Genomic DNA, 15,942 nt, shown 5'->3' with positions numbered 1-15,942 from the left:
CGGAATTGGCAAATTTTTGAAAGAAACCGCGGGAAAATATTCGTTTCTCGGCGAATACAAGCTTTACGATTCTTTTATTCTTCGTTTCACCGTTTTCTTGGTTCTTGGACTCGATAGCGTCACCGTTTCGTTGTTCTTAGACCGAACGTAGCGGAAGATCATTTTTCAGTTCCAAACGTCGCGCGTATCCTCGTGTCCAAGAGTATGCGAACGAATTGATTGATCCAAGTCACGCGAGACACGCGTAATGTTTGAGGTGTTTCGGTATTAACGTAGACGTAAATTCGTATTTTCCATAAAAATGTATCGATCTCGTGTTTAGATTCGTTCGACTTCAAACGACGACCATAGGAGTTCGTTCAATCTTTTGCTAATCGTGAAAACTCCAAAGAACAACTCTCGTCTTGTACCGTTGTTTAAAACTCCGCTCGAAGTTTCTTCCAAACTTTGAAGAGGAGCTACGAATTTATACTTACCAATTTGTATATGTATATATATATGTATGTGTGCGTGTGCGTGTATGTATATAAAAATATATGTATATATACACATATACATATATATGTATATATATATAAAAAAAACTTTATATATATATATATATAAACACATACTCACGGGTACATATGTATGTACAATTTACTTACATACGCGAAATATTTTACGTAACCATATAGAAATTTCATACATTGCTAATAAAAATGTTTAAGATATCTAATAAAGTTATATTGTATATTCAGTATATATTCGGTAGACTGTGTTAAAACCCCTTTTGTGTTGTGAATGTGTCGTTCCGCTGTGTACGTGGTACATCTATGTTTAGCCAACTGTTCCAATCCCTTCGTTTTATGTGTCTGACCGTTTTGTGTGCTTCTTTCGAGACGTTAATTTCGATATTTTTACATACTCGAACAGGAAAGTATTTCGCTTACGATTTTACAGCGGGGGCACCACGAATACGAAGTAAGTGGGCGAAGATTTCGAGAATTTATTTTCTTAAAAATATAAAAGCACGGTACGAAAGGACACCGAGTCGCACTCCGTTGAATAAACAAGGCTGGTCGCAAGGTTTTTATGCGCGGGTACAAATAGATTTACTTTAGGGATAAAATCCTATTTAAAAATACCACGCTGCGCGGACTATAAATTCAGCCACCCCTATTCCCATTGGGTATGCACAGGAAGTTCCTAAAGTGTAAGTTTGGTTTTTTCTCGATTTAAGTGGCATACCGGATGGGTCTTTAGTAAGGCGACAACGAAAACATCCGAGACACACCTAAACGGTCTTTAGGTTTCCAAATTCGTAACAACGACAAGTAGGTAAGTATTAAAGAAGATATCGGTACATTTATTTCACAAATACTTTTATTCGTGCGATATGTATCAAGAATGGACAATTTTCTCCTTTATGCATTTAACGTACGTGGAATGAATTATTACTCAGTATTACCACTGACGATACTCTTATTTAAATACAAAGAAGGAAAGTTTTTAGGTCGTTACATCGTAGTAACTCTAAATACTTATTTGAACTTTATAACAGTATTGTACATATTTGACACGTTATTACTTTAGATACTGTTGAACCGGACTTTCAACCGTGTCGGAATTGAACAGAGTATTAGTTTAACAATGTTGTACCAAGGTTTACAACAGACATTTTCAAAATATTACAATACTAGGTATTTTTTTATCAGACGGCTATGTTACAGCAAAATATCACAGGTAAAGTTCAAAGTCCACTCTTGCGGCATTATAAAACTGATTATTTTGTCCTGTTCTTCGCACCCATGCTCCACTTTTGAAATACCCCTCCTTAGACCACGCTTGCATTTGCTGGCTCGTGTGTGGACCATGAATTTCCGCGTTTTCATCTTGCGACCATTTTAATTCCCAAGTCACTTCGTCCTCTTTATTATCATCTTTCTCAGAATTTGATGTTCCTTTAACGCTGCCTAAAAATACCGTGAATATTAAATACATTATACATATATAATTCTATATAAATAACACGTAATTATATAGAAAGAATAATTACTTTCGCTTTCGTCCAACTTTGCTTTCTCTTTTTCATCAAAGTCATCGGCGTACATATCTAATTCGGCTTCTTGTTTCGAAGGATGAGCGTGCTTTTCACCTTTTTCAACCTATAAAAATTGATATTACGATCAAATTGTTAAAACATATCCACATTATTATTTTCTTTTTAACGAAAAACAAATTACCTTCTTTTTTATTTGATCGTAACTTTCTTGATATATATCCATATTTCCAGTACGGGTTAATAATTCGTTCGCCAATTCTGTTAATTTTGTGATACTAATAGAATTTTCGTCATTGTCTACTTCTTTTTTCTCCTTCTTCCTCTTCCATCTTTCCGCCGTAGTTAATATTTTTTTTCCTTTGCCTGTAGATATTTACTACAATGAATGTATTCTTTTTTAATAAAATTTAGTCTATGCAAATACTTACCGAGTCTACACAAAGCCTTGGAAACTGTTTCTCCAGGTCGTAAGTATTCCAATATTTGTTTATAGAGTTGAGTTGGATCAAACATAATATCTGGACCATCGTCGTCGCTATCGCTATCTGCCAGTCCATGTTTTACACTCCTCTCAGTTTCCTTCTTTACACTTGCTGTAGAACTCGGTTTGATCTATCAAGATTATGCCTTAGTAATGTTTTGCATTACTGAGTAAACAAGGCGGGTTTACAGATAATTATATTTGTCTGCTGTATGAAAACATATTCTGATATTTCAGTATGCAAAAATCCATAAACAAGAAAAAGTTATAAAAATAAAAATGCGTCTAATTTTCACATTATTCGGCGCTGAAGACTCGCTTTCTATAGTAACATATATATAAGTTTAAATCGAACATCTTTAACGTCGACTGCAAATTTCAATTGCCAATTTGTTTTACAAACCTGCATCCAATCAATGTTGTCTAACCAATTATCTCTGATTTCTTTCTCTTTGTTCCAAACATAATGACCTTCCTTATCAAAATGTCCTTCTTCTAATTCTTCTTTCATATTAAATGCTGTGAAACCCACATTTGTTTCGGGAGCAGTCGGCCCATCTTCAACGCCTATGCACGGAATATAAATTTTTAGCATCCGTGTTAAACATTACTTTGCACATTTGTACCTACCTTCAAAATCATCCTCATTCATAACATTATAATTATCCTCGTTAGTTTCATCATCTTCTTCATCCGAATCTAATGAATTTTTTAATGGACCCTTATTATTAGTACCAGCTTCTAATTCGTCAAATTTACGCTTCAACATTGTCTTATTTTATGAGTACCGCCAGAACGATAAACAATATCCTTTATTTATCGTAATATCTTATTGTTAACACTTCTTTATCGTATTTTCATATGTAATTGAAACAGTAAGGTATTTTATTCAACTAAACTAATAATAGAAATCCTTGTCGAATAATGCTCCAATTATATTAAAAAAGTATTATTCAACATTGATCGTTGACAACTTCAAATTATTTTCACAATTTGTAACAAACCAACATTTTGAAGACTTGTATTAGAACAAAATAATAATTCGTACGTTTCGTTATGCTCAAGCTAGGTTAGATTTTAAGCAGGGTGGGAAATGACCAGGCAAGTCAGATTTTGCTACCTAGATTTCTGACTGGGAGGAGTGAGAGAAGGTAGAATGGTGGGGATTGTTCCACTCCTTCGCGTACCATGCACTGATGACATTGGAGTGGAGCAGCTCGCACTGCCGCTTGTCCGAAATGAATCAATCGAAATTCATTGTTTGTAATACGGCTAAATCGCTAAAAAATTAAAAAGAAATTACATATTCTCCCGATATCAAACGAAATTCTCCTGATACCAAAGTCCCAAAATCGGCGAAAAATTCTAGCAAAAGTTTCAAAATTCATTTGAAATTCCCGCAAAATTTTAATTCGCGGAATTTCTTGGAAATGACGTCATTTCCAAGAATCCACGGAATAAGAATACCTTCTCGATGATCATGTTTTCCTAATGCCGAAGTCCCAAAATCGAATATTTTCTAGACTTTGATATCAGGAGAACATGGTAGTCAAGGAGATATTCTTTTTTTGCGGATTCTTGGAAATGATGCAATGCAGAAAAAGGAGAAGAAAATTGTAATTAAAACACGAGATATTCTGAATATATTTGATTTATTTAATATGACACATATTTCTTCCAGTTACAATTATATTCCTACTTTTCATCGTCATATTTTAAGTATCGTACTTTTTACGTTACAATGTACAATTTATTCTTATATATTAAGTAACTAGTCTAAGTACGCAGCCGATTAGCTCGGCATTATTCGCGATGGACAATTTTTCCAAGTAAAAGAAGGTTTCTGATATGTTCCTTAACGTTAAAAAACATTGGGAAGTAATGATAGTTTATTCAATACATTAACTTTACATTTGTTTAATCGTTATAATCTAAACGATAAAAGCTATTCTAAATTCGCAGCCAATTAGCTCGGTAATACTCGCGACGAAATATAATTGTTCTTCGCGAGTAATACCGATTACCAGATCTCACCACGTGGAGGTTGCTGCGAGTGGAGACCCAGAGGGAGATAGATGGAATCAAAGTTCCATCGATCTCCCTCGACATGCAATACAAACGAAATTACTAAACCATGGAGATGGAAGGAATCAAAGTTCCTTGGACCTCCTCGTTTAATTCTGCCAACGCGATCTGTCCCACTCCAATGCCTTCAGCGCACGATGCGTGAAGAGTGGAATGATCCCCACCGTGCTACTTTCTCCCACTCCTCCCAGCCAGAAATCTAGGTAGCAAAATCTGGCTTGGCTGATCCAGACACTATTGTAAATGACGTTTTGGTCTGTCTATAGGAAACGTACGTTAATCATTGGATTAGAAACAATTCAGATCTATTTAATGAATGCGTTTTAAAGGTATGGTTAAAGCAACTAATAGATTAAAAATAAACTATTTCGCGAGGATTTTCTTTATTTTGGTAATGTTTTAAAGTACATCGCGAAAACGTTTTTACATTTAAATGATTATATAATTTTGTTAATCTCTGAACGATTGGTATGTATACAAATAAATATTTCTTACTTATATCTAAGTTTGTACATAAAATTATGCATACCATACGTAAAATATATATTTTGGATATATACGGACTAAGTAACTCCAATTATTTGTTGATAATTGCTATATTTTTTATATAAAAATGATTTCACATAATACGTTTGAAGATTTTGTAATTCTCTATTAGATAATTACATGTGTACAACAAACTTGTTATTTAAAGTAAATTTACTATGTTCGTATTAATATGCTGCTACGTATCAAGTAAGTTTCGTACGACTACAGATTAGAATGAAAATTTAACGTCAAGTGGTAAATAGTACTATATGATATAAATAATAAAAAACAATGGGAGGGTTTTCAGGAAATACGACTTTCTTTATTACAATCAAAGTATAGATGTTTTCTAATTTCATTTAAATCGATTTTATAGCTTAATTTTGTACAACAAAATATGATTATGTTAATTTGTTACTAATAAGTTTTCAATTAAAATGTAGCTTTACTTTCACAATAGTTCTTACCCGGAAATCTATTTTCTAAGGAGTTGATTAGAATTTAATTAAACTTTATACATTACATCTCTAAAGTTGAAAATTTAAATTTACGACCTACTTAAAAAATGATTAATTTGATTCATAATGAACGAATAACGTTGAGTTCAAGATCCTCTAAATCATATCCGTCCGTTATCGCGCAGAATGTTCATTGTTATTTTGAAACAATTTGTTTTCGCAAATTAGATAAAAAATATCGATAATCTACAATGTATCAAACAGAAATATGATGCATTGAACGAGTCTTTTTACTTTATTTAATATCGCTCACATTAATAAATTATTATAGTAAAAATTAAAGCAAAATCAACATATGTTAGCATCTGTTATTATTAAGCGCGATAATGAATGTACGTTACAGAATTTTGTATTAATTTGATATCACCATTAAGAAATAATTATATTAGCGGCATTATCCCGATGCTTGTGACTGTTGCTGTGGTAACTGAGATTTATTCCGATGTTCATAATTCACTAGTCTTTTCCCCACAAGATATTTATCATTCTTTATATGTTCGTAAAGTTTTTTAAATTGACGAATTTGAAAATAAATAGCAATATACAGAAAGCTTGCTAGCACGATGGAAGGATATAAACGTCTTGCAATAAGAATTTGTGTTTCTAAATGCGTGATCAAAAGTGGGAGTATTCCATAGGCCATTGCGTAAGGAATGGCTAAAGCAAGACCAAAACAACATATTACTGGAGCTGCCAATTCTGTAACGATAAATTTCAAATCTATTTCTCTAATGCCGTCGTTGTATGCTCGTTCAATTGCCATGCGAATTCTCCAATCCGGCCCCATCATCGTAATTGCCGTTGCTATTTTTGTATATAATACACCCAGAGCCCAATCTTGCCAAATGAACAAAATAGGATTCTGTACTAATGGTACGCGTAAAGGTACTACGACGACTAATTCGAGAAGAAGACCAAATAAGAGCGGTATTAGGCCAACAAGTAGGAAAAATGCAACCGACGCCTTAACGCCTATTATTGCCCAATGCTTTACTCTATCTAAGACCGCCCTTCGTCCTCGAGGTAGCCAAGAGAATGCTAATGCTAACCCTCTTGCCGCGGCCCAACATACGTACGTTCCACAGGCTACCGTGTACACCTCATGTACTCGTCCGGATAAAACAACTACAGTTTCATTCGTTTCTGAAAAATGGAAGAAAAAAATATAATTTTGTTAAAAAAAAAAAAAATATACGTGAAAATTCTGTATGCAAAAGCAAACTTACCAGAACCACTCAAAGTAGGCAGTAATACAGGTGGAGACGGAGCAGGAGCTCCAACCATCCACAATGCCATTACTCTACGTCCGAGCCAAACGGGGAGAGTCATTGCAATCAAACTAGCGATTAAAAGTGAAACGCACACACATAACAAAAGACCAACTAGCCGAGCAGGAAACCAGCGTGGTCTAATGTAAGGTTGGAAACCTGATGGTCCTTCTCTTAACACTAATGCTTGATGCGCAGCACCTAAATCTGGGTGTTGTACATCTTCGTTTACTGCTGTTCCTCGATCCTCGGTTTGGTCTCGTAGGAGATACGATTGAATGTCCAACATCCAGGCCACTACTTGACACCATCCTCTTATTAGAGCTTTTAACCATGTGCGTGTATGAGATTGCTCCAGTAATGCAGGAAGAATTACTTGCAGTAGTAACAATTCCAAAGACAATTCACTGGCCTAATTTAAAAATACAGTAAAAATTAAAATGGTAATCGCAACATTATCAGAAAATAATTATTATTTCAATTCCTTACGTGAGCTTCACTTTGAACCATCACCGTGTACGGTAAAAATCCCGGCCATCCCCATCTTAAAAGTTTGACTGGCAACCATAACATTAATAAAATAGCTGTTCCAAATATAACTGCAGATGCCACTAGTCTTCTTATGTGTCTCAAAATTGGAAGATGTATCATCTCTTGGATGGGAGAAAAATCAGGATCGTTTAAGTTTCTCAAAAACCACAGTACTCCTGGCCGTAACAGTTCTCGTAATAACAGAATAAACGAAGCAAAATAATATATATAAACCATTCCAACCAACCAGTGAATAAACATTGAAGTACCAGGAGCTAGACTGAACGAGGATTCTCTATCTTTAAGCGTAGCGTCGAACATTGCTAACGAACAAATATCTAACCACCACCCACAGACTAAAGGTAGTACACCTATCTCAACGACAGATAGTAAGGAAACTTTTACTATAACGTAACACAAGCCTAATATACGCTGAGAGCGTTGGAAACCTAAAAAAGCCACGAGTGTATGAAGAACTACCAAACCAACTCCAATGACACAGTAACCACACAAAGTAGTTACTAATCCTTCGAAATGCGATGCTGCTACATACTCTTGTAATCCTAATCCTGCTATCGCAAAACTACCAATATGGTATGGACAGAAAGCAAAAATCTGAAAGTAAAAGAGAGACATTTTAAATCATAGAAGTATAAAGCAATTAATTACTTAATATTTTGTACAATTTAAAACGCATAAACACGTACCATAATAAATAAGGTATTTAAAGAAATAACCCAGAATACATGTTCAAGAAAAACAAGAGATCCATCTAAGCCTAAAAGGCGTTCCCAGGTTAACTCTTCTGCAGGTCTATCCCATTCCATTGGATTCCAGTTTGCATCTTCAGCTTCTCCCTGTGCTTGACCTTGGACTTGATCCCTCCATCCTTCACCAGCTCCCACATTTGCTTGTTCACCATCCACTATAAGCTCGTTTCTAGGAGGTATTGGTTGTTCTAAGTCTCTAGGAGGTATAACTGCTTCCATGTCTCTAGGGGGTATTAATGGTTCTATGTCTCTGGGAACTACAGGCAGTTCCATATCTCTAGGAAGTTGTTCTATCTGTGGTTCTCCATTTCTGGGAACTATTTGTGGTTCAATGTCTCTACCAATTTCTTCAGCTTCACCTATCCTTTGATTATCTAGTAAATTATTTTCTTCCGCCCTATGTCCCTCTGCATTTCCTGGATCATCATTATTTGGATTTTCTGGTAGAACAGGTGGTTCATCGACAAAAGGTGGAACATTATTATTATTGTGAATTCCCTGCTGAATAAAGGCTCTTAGCTCGTGAAGCCGCATTGCAGGAACTTCTACATGTACTGGATTATCAACAGGAGGCAATTGTATATTATTTCTTTCGAGCCAATCAGGGCCATCAGCATGTAAAATTTGTTCCCTTAACCATACCAAACCAATAAATGCAAATAGCGTGCAAGTAACTACAAAACAACCATGAAATACATCCGAAGATACATTTTCTGTAGATACCATATCCATTGGTATTGATGTTATCTATAAACAAAAGCATGATGTATTTTCTATTTTACTATAACAACTTAAAATTAAGCTATATTTTTGAATTATAAAAAATACTCACTCGGACTAGGTTAAGAGGTCCACCAAATAAAGCTTTGTATGTTCGACAAACAGTTAATGGAACAACACAAAGCCACGCAGTTGCTACCAAAGAGTAATGCAGCCAATTTCCAACTGCTGTTACAATGCTGGACAATAATCCATCAATAACATCTCTCAATGGTAAACGACGTGGCATATCTGGGCTATAAATTGGAGTAAATGAAAAACGATATCCACAAAGTTCACAATATTCCTTGCGTGAATAACGCATCCATTGTACTAGACATTCTTGATGTATCCATTTAATACTGCCTGTGCAAATGCATGGATGAAATAAAGGTCTATCTGCTAGGCCTTCAGATCGACAGACCCTACAGATATCTGCACCTAACATGTCCTCCGTCATGTTTGGTTTTTCTTTTTTTTAAATAATTGATCACAGTAAGAAAGTTGCTGAAACCAGAATGATTGAATGTTATTATATGACAAGTACAGAACGTATATGTGTTTCACAAATATTTGCATATACAACAAAGAATTGAATATCGAATGATGAATGCTAATTTTATAAACAAAAATAAAAATGAATAAAAAGAAACCATTCATAAAACATGAATCTTTAAATAATATACTTTTGAAATTGTTAAACACGAAATATTGCAAAACTTATCGAAATATAATAATTACAACGGAGAAAAATAAACTGTGTTGAAAGTACAGAAGTTATTAACGAATATTGAGTACCTATCACGTTTACTCAATAAGGAATATATTTATTCTCTAAATTGATCGGTATTACTTACAACAGAATATTGTCTACTTACGTGTGCTTTGATAAAGATGCACGAAATCCAAAATTACCGTGCAAAATATTGAAAATGTCTACTGCTACTTCTAGCTCTTTCTTTCTTGTGTCAACATTCTTGCAACATTTACAATGAAAAAGTTACTGTTCCTTATTAAGAATGTAAGCTACTATATTTTTAGCCATTCAAAATAATATTTTTAGTCAGTAGAAACTTATACAAGTAATATAACGCTATGATTAGCAATTATTGAATTGTAGATAATTTTCTTTCGATAGGGATATTATCATGAGATTAAGTTTCAGGCATTGCTTGACGTAACTGAAGTAGTCAACCAATGTCGACAACGGTACCTATGTTAGTTTTATTACACTGTAGAGCGTAACACTCTGTTCACTCTAGTTCAATTAAAGTGTATTTGAAAGATGCGAAGGAATGTTAACTAATACTTAGTAAATGTAATATTAAAGCGTTCAAGCAAAGAAAATGTATTCGTTCTGGTTTAATATAATGATATTTCATACAAATATTAATTATCGATTAGTGAAATATTAATTATGTTGTTTATTTTCTATTATGTTAATTTGTCTCACAAAGTTGTTTACTGGTGTGACATTAAATTGGCATAAATCTGCTTAGTATCTTTTTTCTACGAAATTTAATACTTCCAGTGTGGTTATGAAAGTCCTAAATGTTGCAGAAAAAAATGATGCTGCAAAAAATATCGCGAACTATTTGTCTCGTGGTACTAGTAGACGGGTAATTAAAATTGATTATAATTCAAACAACCAACATTTTTTCGAAATTATATCTAATATTTTTGTCTTTTTACAGAGAGCAGGATTGTCTCAATATAATCAAATTTATGAATTTGGCTGCTATTTGTGGAATCAGAATTGTGATATGATCATGACTTCTGTGTCTGGTCATTTATTAACATATGAATTTGTAGGATCATATCGTAAATGGCAAGCTTGCCATCCGCTAAGTTTATTTGATGCACCCATAATAAAACAATGTTCAGATGAAAATTATATTAAGATTAAAAAGACTTTAGAAAGAGAAGTAAAAAAATGCAATAAATTAATTATTTGGACAGATTGTGATCGTGAAGGAGAGAATATTGGGTTTGAAATTATTCACGTCTGCCAAATGGTTAAACGCAATATTTCGGTATACAGGTAATAAACTAAGTACATCTATAATTAAGTTTTGTTTTATATATTGAGAAATCAATTTTTCTGTAGGGCAAAGTTTTCTGAAATTACACAGGTGTCTATAGATAGAGCTATTCAAAATCTGTGCGAACCTAACAAAGCAGTTAACGATGCTGTTAATGTACGAAGTGAACTAGATTTACGAATAGGTATATAATAATGTTGATCAAATATAACAGAAGTAATTCATTTGTAAAATAACATATAACAGAAATAATGCTTGTAGGTGCAGCATTTACAAGATTTCAAACATTGAGACTTCAAAAGGTATTTCCTAGTACTCTTGCTAATATGCTCATCAGTTATGGTAGCTGTCAATTTCCTACACTAGGATTTGTAGTAGAAAGGTTTTTAGCCATAGAAAGATTCAAATCAGAACCATATTGGAAAATAAAAGTAATGGATGTTCGTGATCAACTGTCTGTGGAGTTTAGATGGATAAGAGGAAGATTATTTGAAAAATTACCTTGTGAAGTTTTCCTAGATATATGTTTAGAACAGCCTAATGCAACAGTACAAAAACTTGTAAGTAGACCTAAAAGTAAGTGGCGGCCACTACCATTGGACACAGTTGTAAGTAATAGAATACTAGCTCAAGTAAAGAAAGAAAGATATTTGTAGCTTAATTTTTAATATCAAATTAAATAAATTTAGGAATTGGAGAAACAAGGTTCTCGTAAACTTCATTTAAATGCAAAGGAAACTATGAAAATTGCTGAGAAATTATATACTCAAGGTCTCATCAGTTATCCGCGTACGGAAACAAATATATTTCCAAAAGAATTAAATCTTGTTCCCTTGGTAAATCAACAAGTAAATAATCCAACTTGGGGTAATTTTGCACAGCAATTATTAGAGCAAGGATTAAATCCTAGACAAGGAAAAAAAAGTGATCAAGCACATCCTCCTATACATCCAACAAAATATGTTGACAATTTACAAGGTGTGCATGCATACTTTATCAGTATTTAATTTATCATATTGAAAACATTTCTTTGTTTCATTACAACTAATTATGTGACACCAGGTAATGAAGCTAAAGTTTATGAATTTGTGGTTCGGCACTTTTTGGCCTGTATTTCAAGCAATGCATTAGGACAAGAAACCACAGTAGAGATTGATATAGCTGGCGAAAAATTTATTGCTAATGGTCTACAAATTATTGAAAGAAATTACTTAAATGTGTATATATATGAAAAATGGAGTGACAAAGAAATTCATATGTACCAAGAAGGACAAGTTTTTGAACCAACTAGTATAGACATGGTACAAGAAGAAACGTCTCCACCAAAATTGTTAACTGAAGCAGATTTGATTAGTTTGATGGACAAATTTGGTATTGGTACCGATGCTACACATGCAGAACACATTGATACAATAAAGTCCCGTCAATATGTAGGTTTGATGGATGAAAAACATCTAATGCCTGGGAAACTTGGAATTGGATTAGTAATGGGTTATGATAATATGGGATTTCAAATGTCAAAACCAAATTTAAGAGCTAATTTAGAAAAAGATCTTAAATTGTACGTTAGTTCCATCACCTTTCTAATAATACGGAAAGTGATTGAGTACTTAAAAAAATATTTAATTTCGTGTTTTTACATGCAGGATATGCGATCGGCAAAAAGATCCAAAAGAAATTTTACAAACTCAAATAAATAAATATCGCGACGTGTTTAAAATAACAATGGAACGTGCCAATTTAATCGATAATGCTTTAGCGGATTATCTCAATGAACAACCTACCGAAACAGAAGAAGCCCAAATTAATAATATACCTGAAGACATTGTTATCTTTAAATGTCCGAAATGCAAGTTAAACATGACGCTCAAAGACAGAAAACAAGGCATGGGAAAATATATTGGATGTATGGGGTATCCAACATGTAATAATGCAATTTGGTTTCCTCAGACTGTTGAATTTATTGAAATTTTAAATGAAGTTTGTTCGGAAGTGAGTATAATATATACGATATTCACAATTTAAATAATTTATAACTAATAATTTTATTGTTTTTAGTGTTTGGGAAACATGCGCAAATTAAAATTCAAATTATCTAGAAATGCATTTCCAATTTTTGGTACTACTTATATAACCTGCATAGGTGGTTGTGATCCTTCATTTAATGAGGTACTAAATATAAGAAATGAAAGTATAAAGTTTGTTCAAACAAATGATACTGGTTATAGCAGTATACTTGATGGTTCAAATTCAACTGTCCTTTCAAATCCACCTTCAGTACGAAACAATAATACTCATGCACTTCAAGTTGAAAATAGGACAAATTTATCTAATAACACATCTATAGGATTTGTTCAAAATCAGAATAGGAGTCATCACAACACAAGTAGATCAAGAGATAATAACACAAATACTAAGAAACAAAATAATTCAACAAATGAAAATAAATGGATCGATACAAGTCATTTTACTTCTTCAAGCAATAAATTAAAAGCGTCAACAAGTGAGAAAAATAAAATGTGGGGTGACATTGACGAGAATGCTGTCATCATGTGTACATGTCATGAAAGTGCAATTCAGTTAACAGTAAAAAAAGATGGGCCAAATCATGGTATGGATTTCTTGAATACTTACATTAAAATTTTCTTTAACTATAATCACATTTAATTATTGTTTTATAATACACATTGTAGGAAGATTATTTTATAAATGTGCCAAACCTCAAGGTACAGGTTGTAACTTCTTTCTTTGGGCATCAGACAATGCTCAGGAAACACAAAACAATGTAAATAGAAATTCAAATCATACACCAATTGCAAGCACGAGCAGCTGGCCAAGTACCTCTATTGCTGCTTCTAGTACATGGGGAGATGTTGATATGTCTACATCATTGACTAATATTACATGTCACTGCAGTCAATTGGCAATAGAGTGAGTAAATGTTTCATGTCTTCTGCTCTTTCCATTATACAAGAAATAATTTTTTGCACATATAGGCGGACTGTTCAGAAGGATGGTCCTAATAAAGGTCGCCTATTTTATTCATGTCAGAAACCTATGACAGAATCTTGTAAATTCTTTCAATGGGCAGATGAAAACCTTCAAAATCATAACAAAACCTTCAGAAAAGACAATAATAACACATCTAGGGGAAGAGAACACAAGAAATATGGAAATACACAAAAAAAGCCTCGGGCTACTGGTGGTAAGAGAAAATGCGGAATTTGTGGAGTAGAAGGTTTGTAATTTACTTGCATATTTTGTTGTAGAAATTGTTATTTATGTTAAGATGTAAATTTTTTTCTTAGGACACACAAGAAAAACCTGTCCAGAAAATGCAATGGATTAATGAAAGGAGAAATGTACTGTATAAATAATATTGTAAATAATTAATAATTTGATAATTACAAAAACACAGTTCTTTTTTATATTTTTGGTAATACAGTAATATCAATTTTCATAATTCACTATGTGCCTTATGTTAATATTCTAATTTGTACATACAATTGGGTATATACATGTGTGCATTTATACGTTAATAATATAATAATTAAAGTAATATTTTAATTATATGAAAATATATTTAATCCTAAGTATAAAAAGTTCACGTTGCGGAATGTGAATATGCCCCTGTATCAAAATTCAGTGCCTTTGTTGTAAATAGAATTTCTTCTTAATTTATCTAGTTCTTCTCTTTGTGAATTAAATTCGGCTGTTGTCTGTGTCAACTGTGAAGTATACAAATAATTAACATTAGACATTAGTAACACCAAACATATTTAGAATTTTTAAAAAATGAAAGATCAATAACCATATCAAGAAGTACTTCAAATTTTAGTTTTAATAAATTGTTTTCTTCCTCTAATCTCTTCACTTCCTTCTTTAATTTTTCATTTTCCTTGTAAGTTCCTCCAATTTTGCCAGATTCTAAAATAATAGATTTTATACATTAATTTACACAAAACATTGTCATGACACTAAACCTGTACTGTAATATTTTACCTGGAATCCATAAACCTGACTCAAAAACAGCTTCTTGATCTCCCAGTTTCAAACGTATAGGGCCAACATTAGGCCCAAGTTCTTTTTCAATTCGCTTTGGACTCAAATCTTTGTTTACTAAAAATACTCCTGCCTTTCTTGTTGGCGTCTTCTTAGGAGAGAATTTATTTGAAAACAAGGGCATTGTACATACCAATAATTCGATGTTATGATTTGCATAAACATAAAAATAAAATGTCTATTTACGACATTAAATATTTGTAACGTAAAAACGCGATATTAAATACCAGGCATTACATTTATTTTTTCATTTTGTTTCAAGTTTTGAGGTTGTGTTTACCCGTACCAGAATTCATTTTCAATATACGATTATACATATTTGATGATTAATAATATGATCATATACAAAATATAGAATACACCGAACATTAAGTAAAGAAGGGGGTCATACAAAAATTTCTCCCACCAAATACACACTCTTCATTGCCTTAATAGTTGACTGATTCTCCCCACTTCCTCTGATTTTTCATTTAAATAACAAGAGATTACGTTCACATAAGAATTTAATCATATATTTACTCGTTTATTTGCGTATAGTAATAGTTTAAACCTTGTAAAATTGCAAATGAATTTGTAAGAACAATATTTTCGTGCTGACTAAAGGACTATATATGATAGAATCTGTAACACTCGGATGTTATTCAAAACTGTCGAATTAAGTTACAGTTACAATTGTAATTATAATTACAATTCAAACTTTTATTCGACACTATAGTTTCTTATTCATTGAATAATTTTTATTTTTATTTATGAATAAAGTTAATCGAACTTATTCAGTGTTTCAAGTAACGTATGGTACGCTCGAAATATTTTTTATATTTACACTTCTAATTGAATTATTCCTAATATTTTGT

General features: G+C 32.7%; 4 protein-coding genes across 5 annotated transcripts; 1 reads left to right on the top strand and 3 right to left on the bottom strand.

Moving 5' to 3' along the window:
• Positions 1 to 1,353: 1,353 nt before the first annotated feature.
• On the bottom strand, positions 1,354 to 3,645 carry Holn1 (CD2 antigen cytoplasmic tail-binding protein 2 homolog holn1). The gene is made up of 6 exons (XM_076305443.1): positions 3,156 to 3,645; positions 2,929 to 3,092; positions 2,473 to 2,656; positions 2,226 to 2,407; positions 2,039 to 2,147; positions 1,354 to 1,955 (listed from the first exon to the last, which is right to left on the bottom strand). Exons 1-6 carry the CDS (start codon positions 3,292 to 3,294, stop codon positions 1,720 to 1,722), a joined length of 1,014 nt encoding a protein of 337 aa, XP_076161558.1. The 5' UTR covers positions 3,295 to 3,645; the 3' UTR covers positions 1,354 to 1,719.
• A 2,220-nt stretch (positions 3,646 to 5,865) lies between these two features.
• Positions 5,866 to 10,022, bottom strand: March6 (membrane-associated ring finger (C3HC4) 6). Its single transcript, XM_076305417.1, has 6 exons — positions 9,863 to 10,022; positions 9,058 to 9,491; positions 8,163 to 8,972; positions 7,414 to 8,070; positions 6,883 to 7,336; positions 5,866 to 6,799 (listed from the first exon to the last, which is right to left on the bottom strand). The coding sequence occupies exons 2-6, from the start codon at positions 9,442 to 9,444 to the stop codon at positions 6,051 to 6,053; spliced, it is 3,057 nt and encodes a 1,018-aa protein (XP_076161532.1). The 5' UTR covers positions 9,445 to 9,491; positions 9,863 to 10,022; the 3' UTR covers positions 5,866 to 6,050.
• Positions 10,023 to 10,230: 208 nt separating this feature from the next.
• On the top strand, positions 10,231 to 14,794 carry Top3alpha (topoisomerase 3-alpha). 2 transcript variants are annotated; one of them, XM_076305418.1, is made up of 11 exons: positions 10,231 to 10,603; positions 10,679 to 11,025; positions 11,092 to 11,210; positions 11,288 to 11,586; positions 11,716 to 12,004; positions 12,089 to 12,587; positions 12,673 to 13,018; positions 13,085 to 13,637; positions 13,720 to 13,957; positions 14,023 to 14,264; positions 14,335 to 14,793. In XM_076305418.1, the coding sequence occupies exons 1-11, from the start codon at positions 10,523 to 10,525 to the stop codon at positions 14,373 to 14,375; spliced, it is 3,054 nt and encodes a 1,017-aa protein (XP_076161533.1). In that variant the 5' UTR covers positions 10,231 to 10,522; the 3' UTR covers positions 14,376 to 14,793. The 2 variants fall into 2 exon arrangements, with proteins under 2 accessions (XP_076161533.1, XP_076161534.1); XM_076305419.1 differs by having other exon boundaries at positions 10,505 to 10,603; positions 11,288 to 11,634; positions 14,335 to 14,794.
• Cby (beta catenin antagonist chibby) lies at positions 14,434 to 15,709 on the bottom strand. Its single transcript, XM_076305449.1, has 3 exons — positions 15,029 to 15,709; positions 14,838 to 14,953; positions 14,434 to 14,754 (listed from the first exon to the last, which is right to left on the bottom strand). Exons 1-3 carry the CDS (start codon positions 15,210 to 15,212, stop codon positions 14,662 to 14,664), a joined length of 393 nt encoding a protein of 130 aa, XP_076161564.1. The 5' UTR covers positions 15,213 to 15,709; the 3' UTR covers positions 14,434 to 14,661.
• Between the last annotated feature and the right edge of the window lie 233 nt (positions 15,710 to 15,942).

This window comes from Ptiloglossa arizonensis, chromosome 2 (assembly GCF_051014685.1).
Source record: "Ptiloglossa arizonensis isolate GNS036 chromosome 2, iyPtiAriz1_principal, whole genome shotgun sequence".
NCBI classification, from domain to species: Eukaryota; Metazoa; Arthropoda; class Insecta; order Hymenoptera; family Colletidae; genus Ptiloglossa; species Ptiloglossa arizonensis.
The sequence above is the reverse complement of the archived record's forward strand: the minus strand, read 5'-3'. Positions and strand labels throughout refer to the sequence as shown.

What these genes read in the sequence shown, in the direction of transcription:
- Holn1 (XM_076305443.1), bottom strand. Translation starts at nt 3,294, where the DNA reads ATGTTGAAGCGTAAATTTGACGAATTAGAAGCTGGTACTAATAATAAG. An exon ending in GAATGAGGATGATTTTGAAG is followed by an intron (nt 3,093 to 3,155) that starts GTAGGTACAAAT and finishes TTCCGTGCATAG; the next exon opens with GCGTTGAAGATGGGCCGACT. An exon ending in CAAGGCTTTGTGTAGACTCG is followed by an intron (nt 2,408 to 2,472) that starts GTAAGTATTTGC and finishes AAATATCTACAG; the next exon opens with GCAAAGGAAAAAAAATATTA.
- March6 (XM_076305417.1), bottom strand. Translation starts at nt 9,444, where the DNA reads ATGACGGAGGACATGTTAGGTGCAGATATCTGTAGGGTCTGTCGATCT. An exon ending in TGGTTCAAAGTGAAGCTCAC is followed by an intron (nt 7,337 to 7,413) that starts GTAAGGAATTGA and finishes TTTTTAAATTAG; the next exon opens with GCCAGTGAATTGTCTTTGGA. An exon ending in GCCTACTTTGAGTGGTTCTG is followed by an intron (nt 6,800 to 6,882) that starts GTAAGTTTGCTT and finishes TCCATTTTTCAG; the next exon opens with AAACGAATGAAACTGTAGTT.
- Top3alpha (XM_076305419.1), top strand. Translation starts at nt 10,523, where the DNA reads ATGAAAGTCCTAAATGTTGCAGAAAAAAATGATGCTGCAAAAAATATC. An exon ending in CGCAATATTTCGGTATACAG is followed by an intron (nt 11,026 to 11,091) that starts GTAATAAACTAA and finishes ATTTTTCTGTAG; the next exon opens with GGCAAAGTTTTCTGAAATTA. An exon ending in TGCAGTCAATTGGCAATAGA is followed by an intron (nt 13,958 to 14,022) that starts GTGAGTAAATGT and finishes TTGCACATATAG; the next exon opens with GCGGACTGTTCAGAAGGATG.
- Cby (XM_076305449.1), bottom strand. Translation starts at nt 15,212, where the DNA reads ATGCCCTTGTTTTCAAATAAATTCTCTCCTAAGAAGACGCCAACAAGA. An exon ending in GTCAGGTTTATGGATTCCAG is followed by an intron (nt 14,954 to 15,028) that starts GTAAAATATTAC and finishes CTATTATTTTAG; the next exon opens with AATCTGGCAAAATTGGAGGA. An exon ending in TTGAAGTACTTCTTGATATG is followed by an intron (nt 14,755 to 14,837) that starts GTTATTGATCTT and finishes TATACTTCACAG; the next exon opens with TTGACACAGACAACAGCCGA.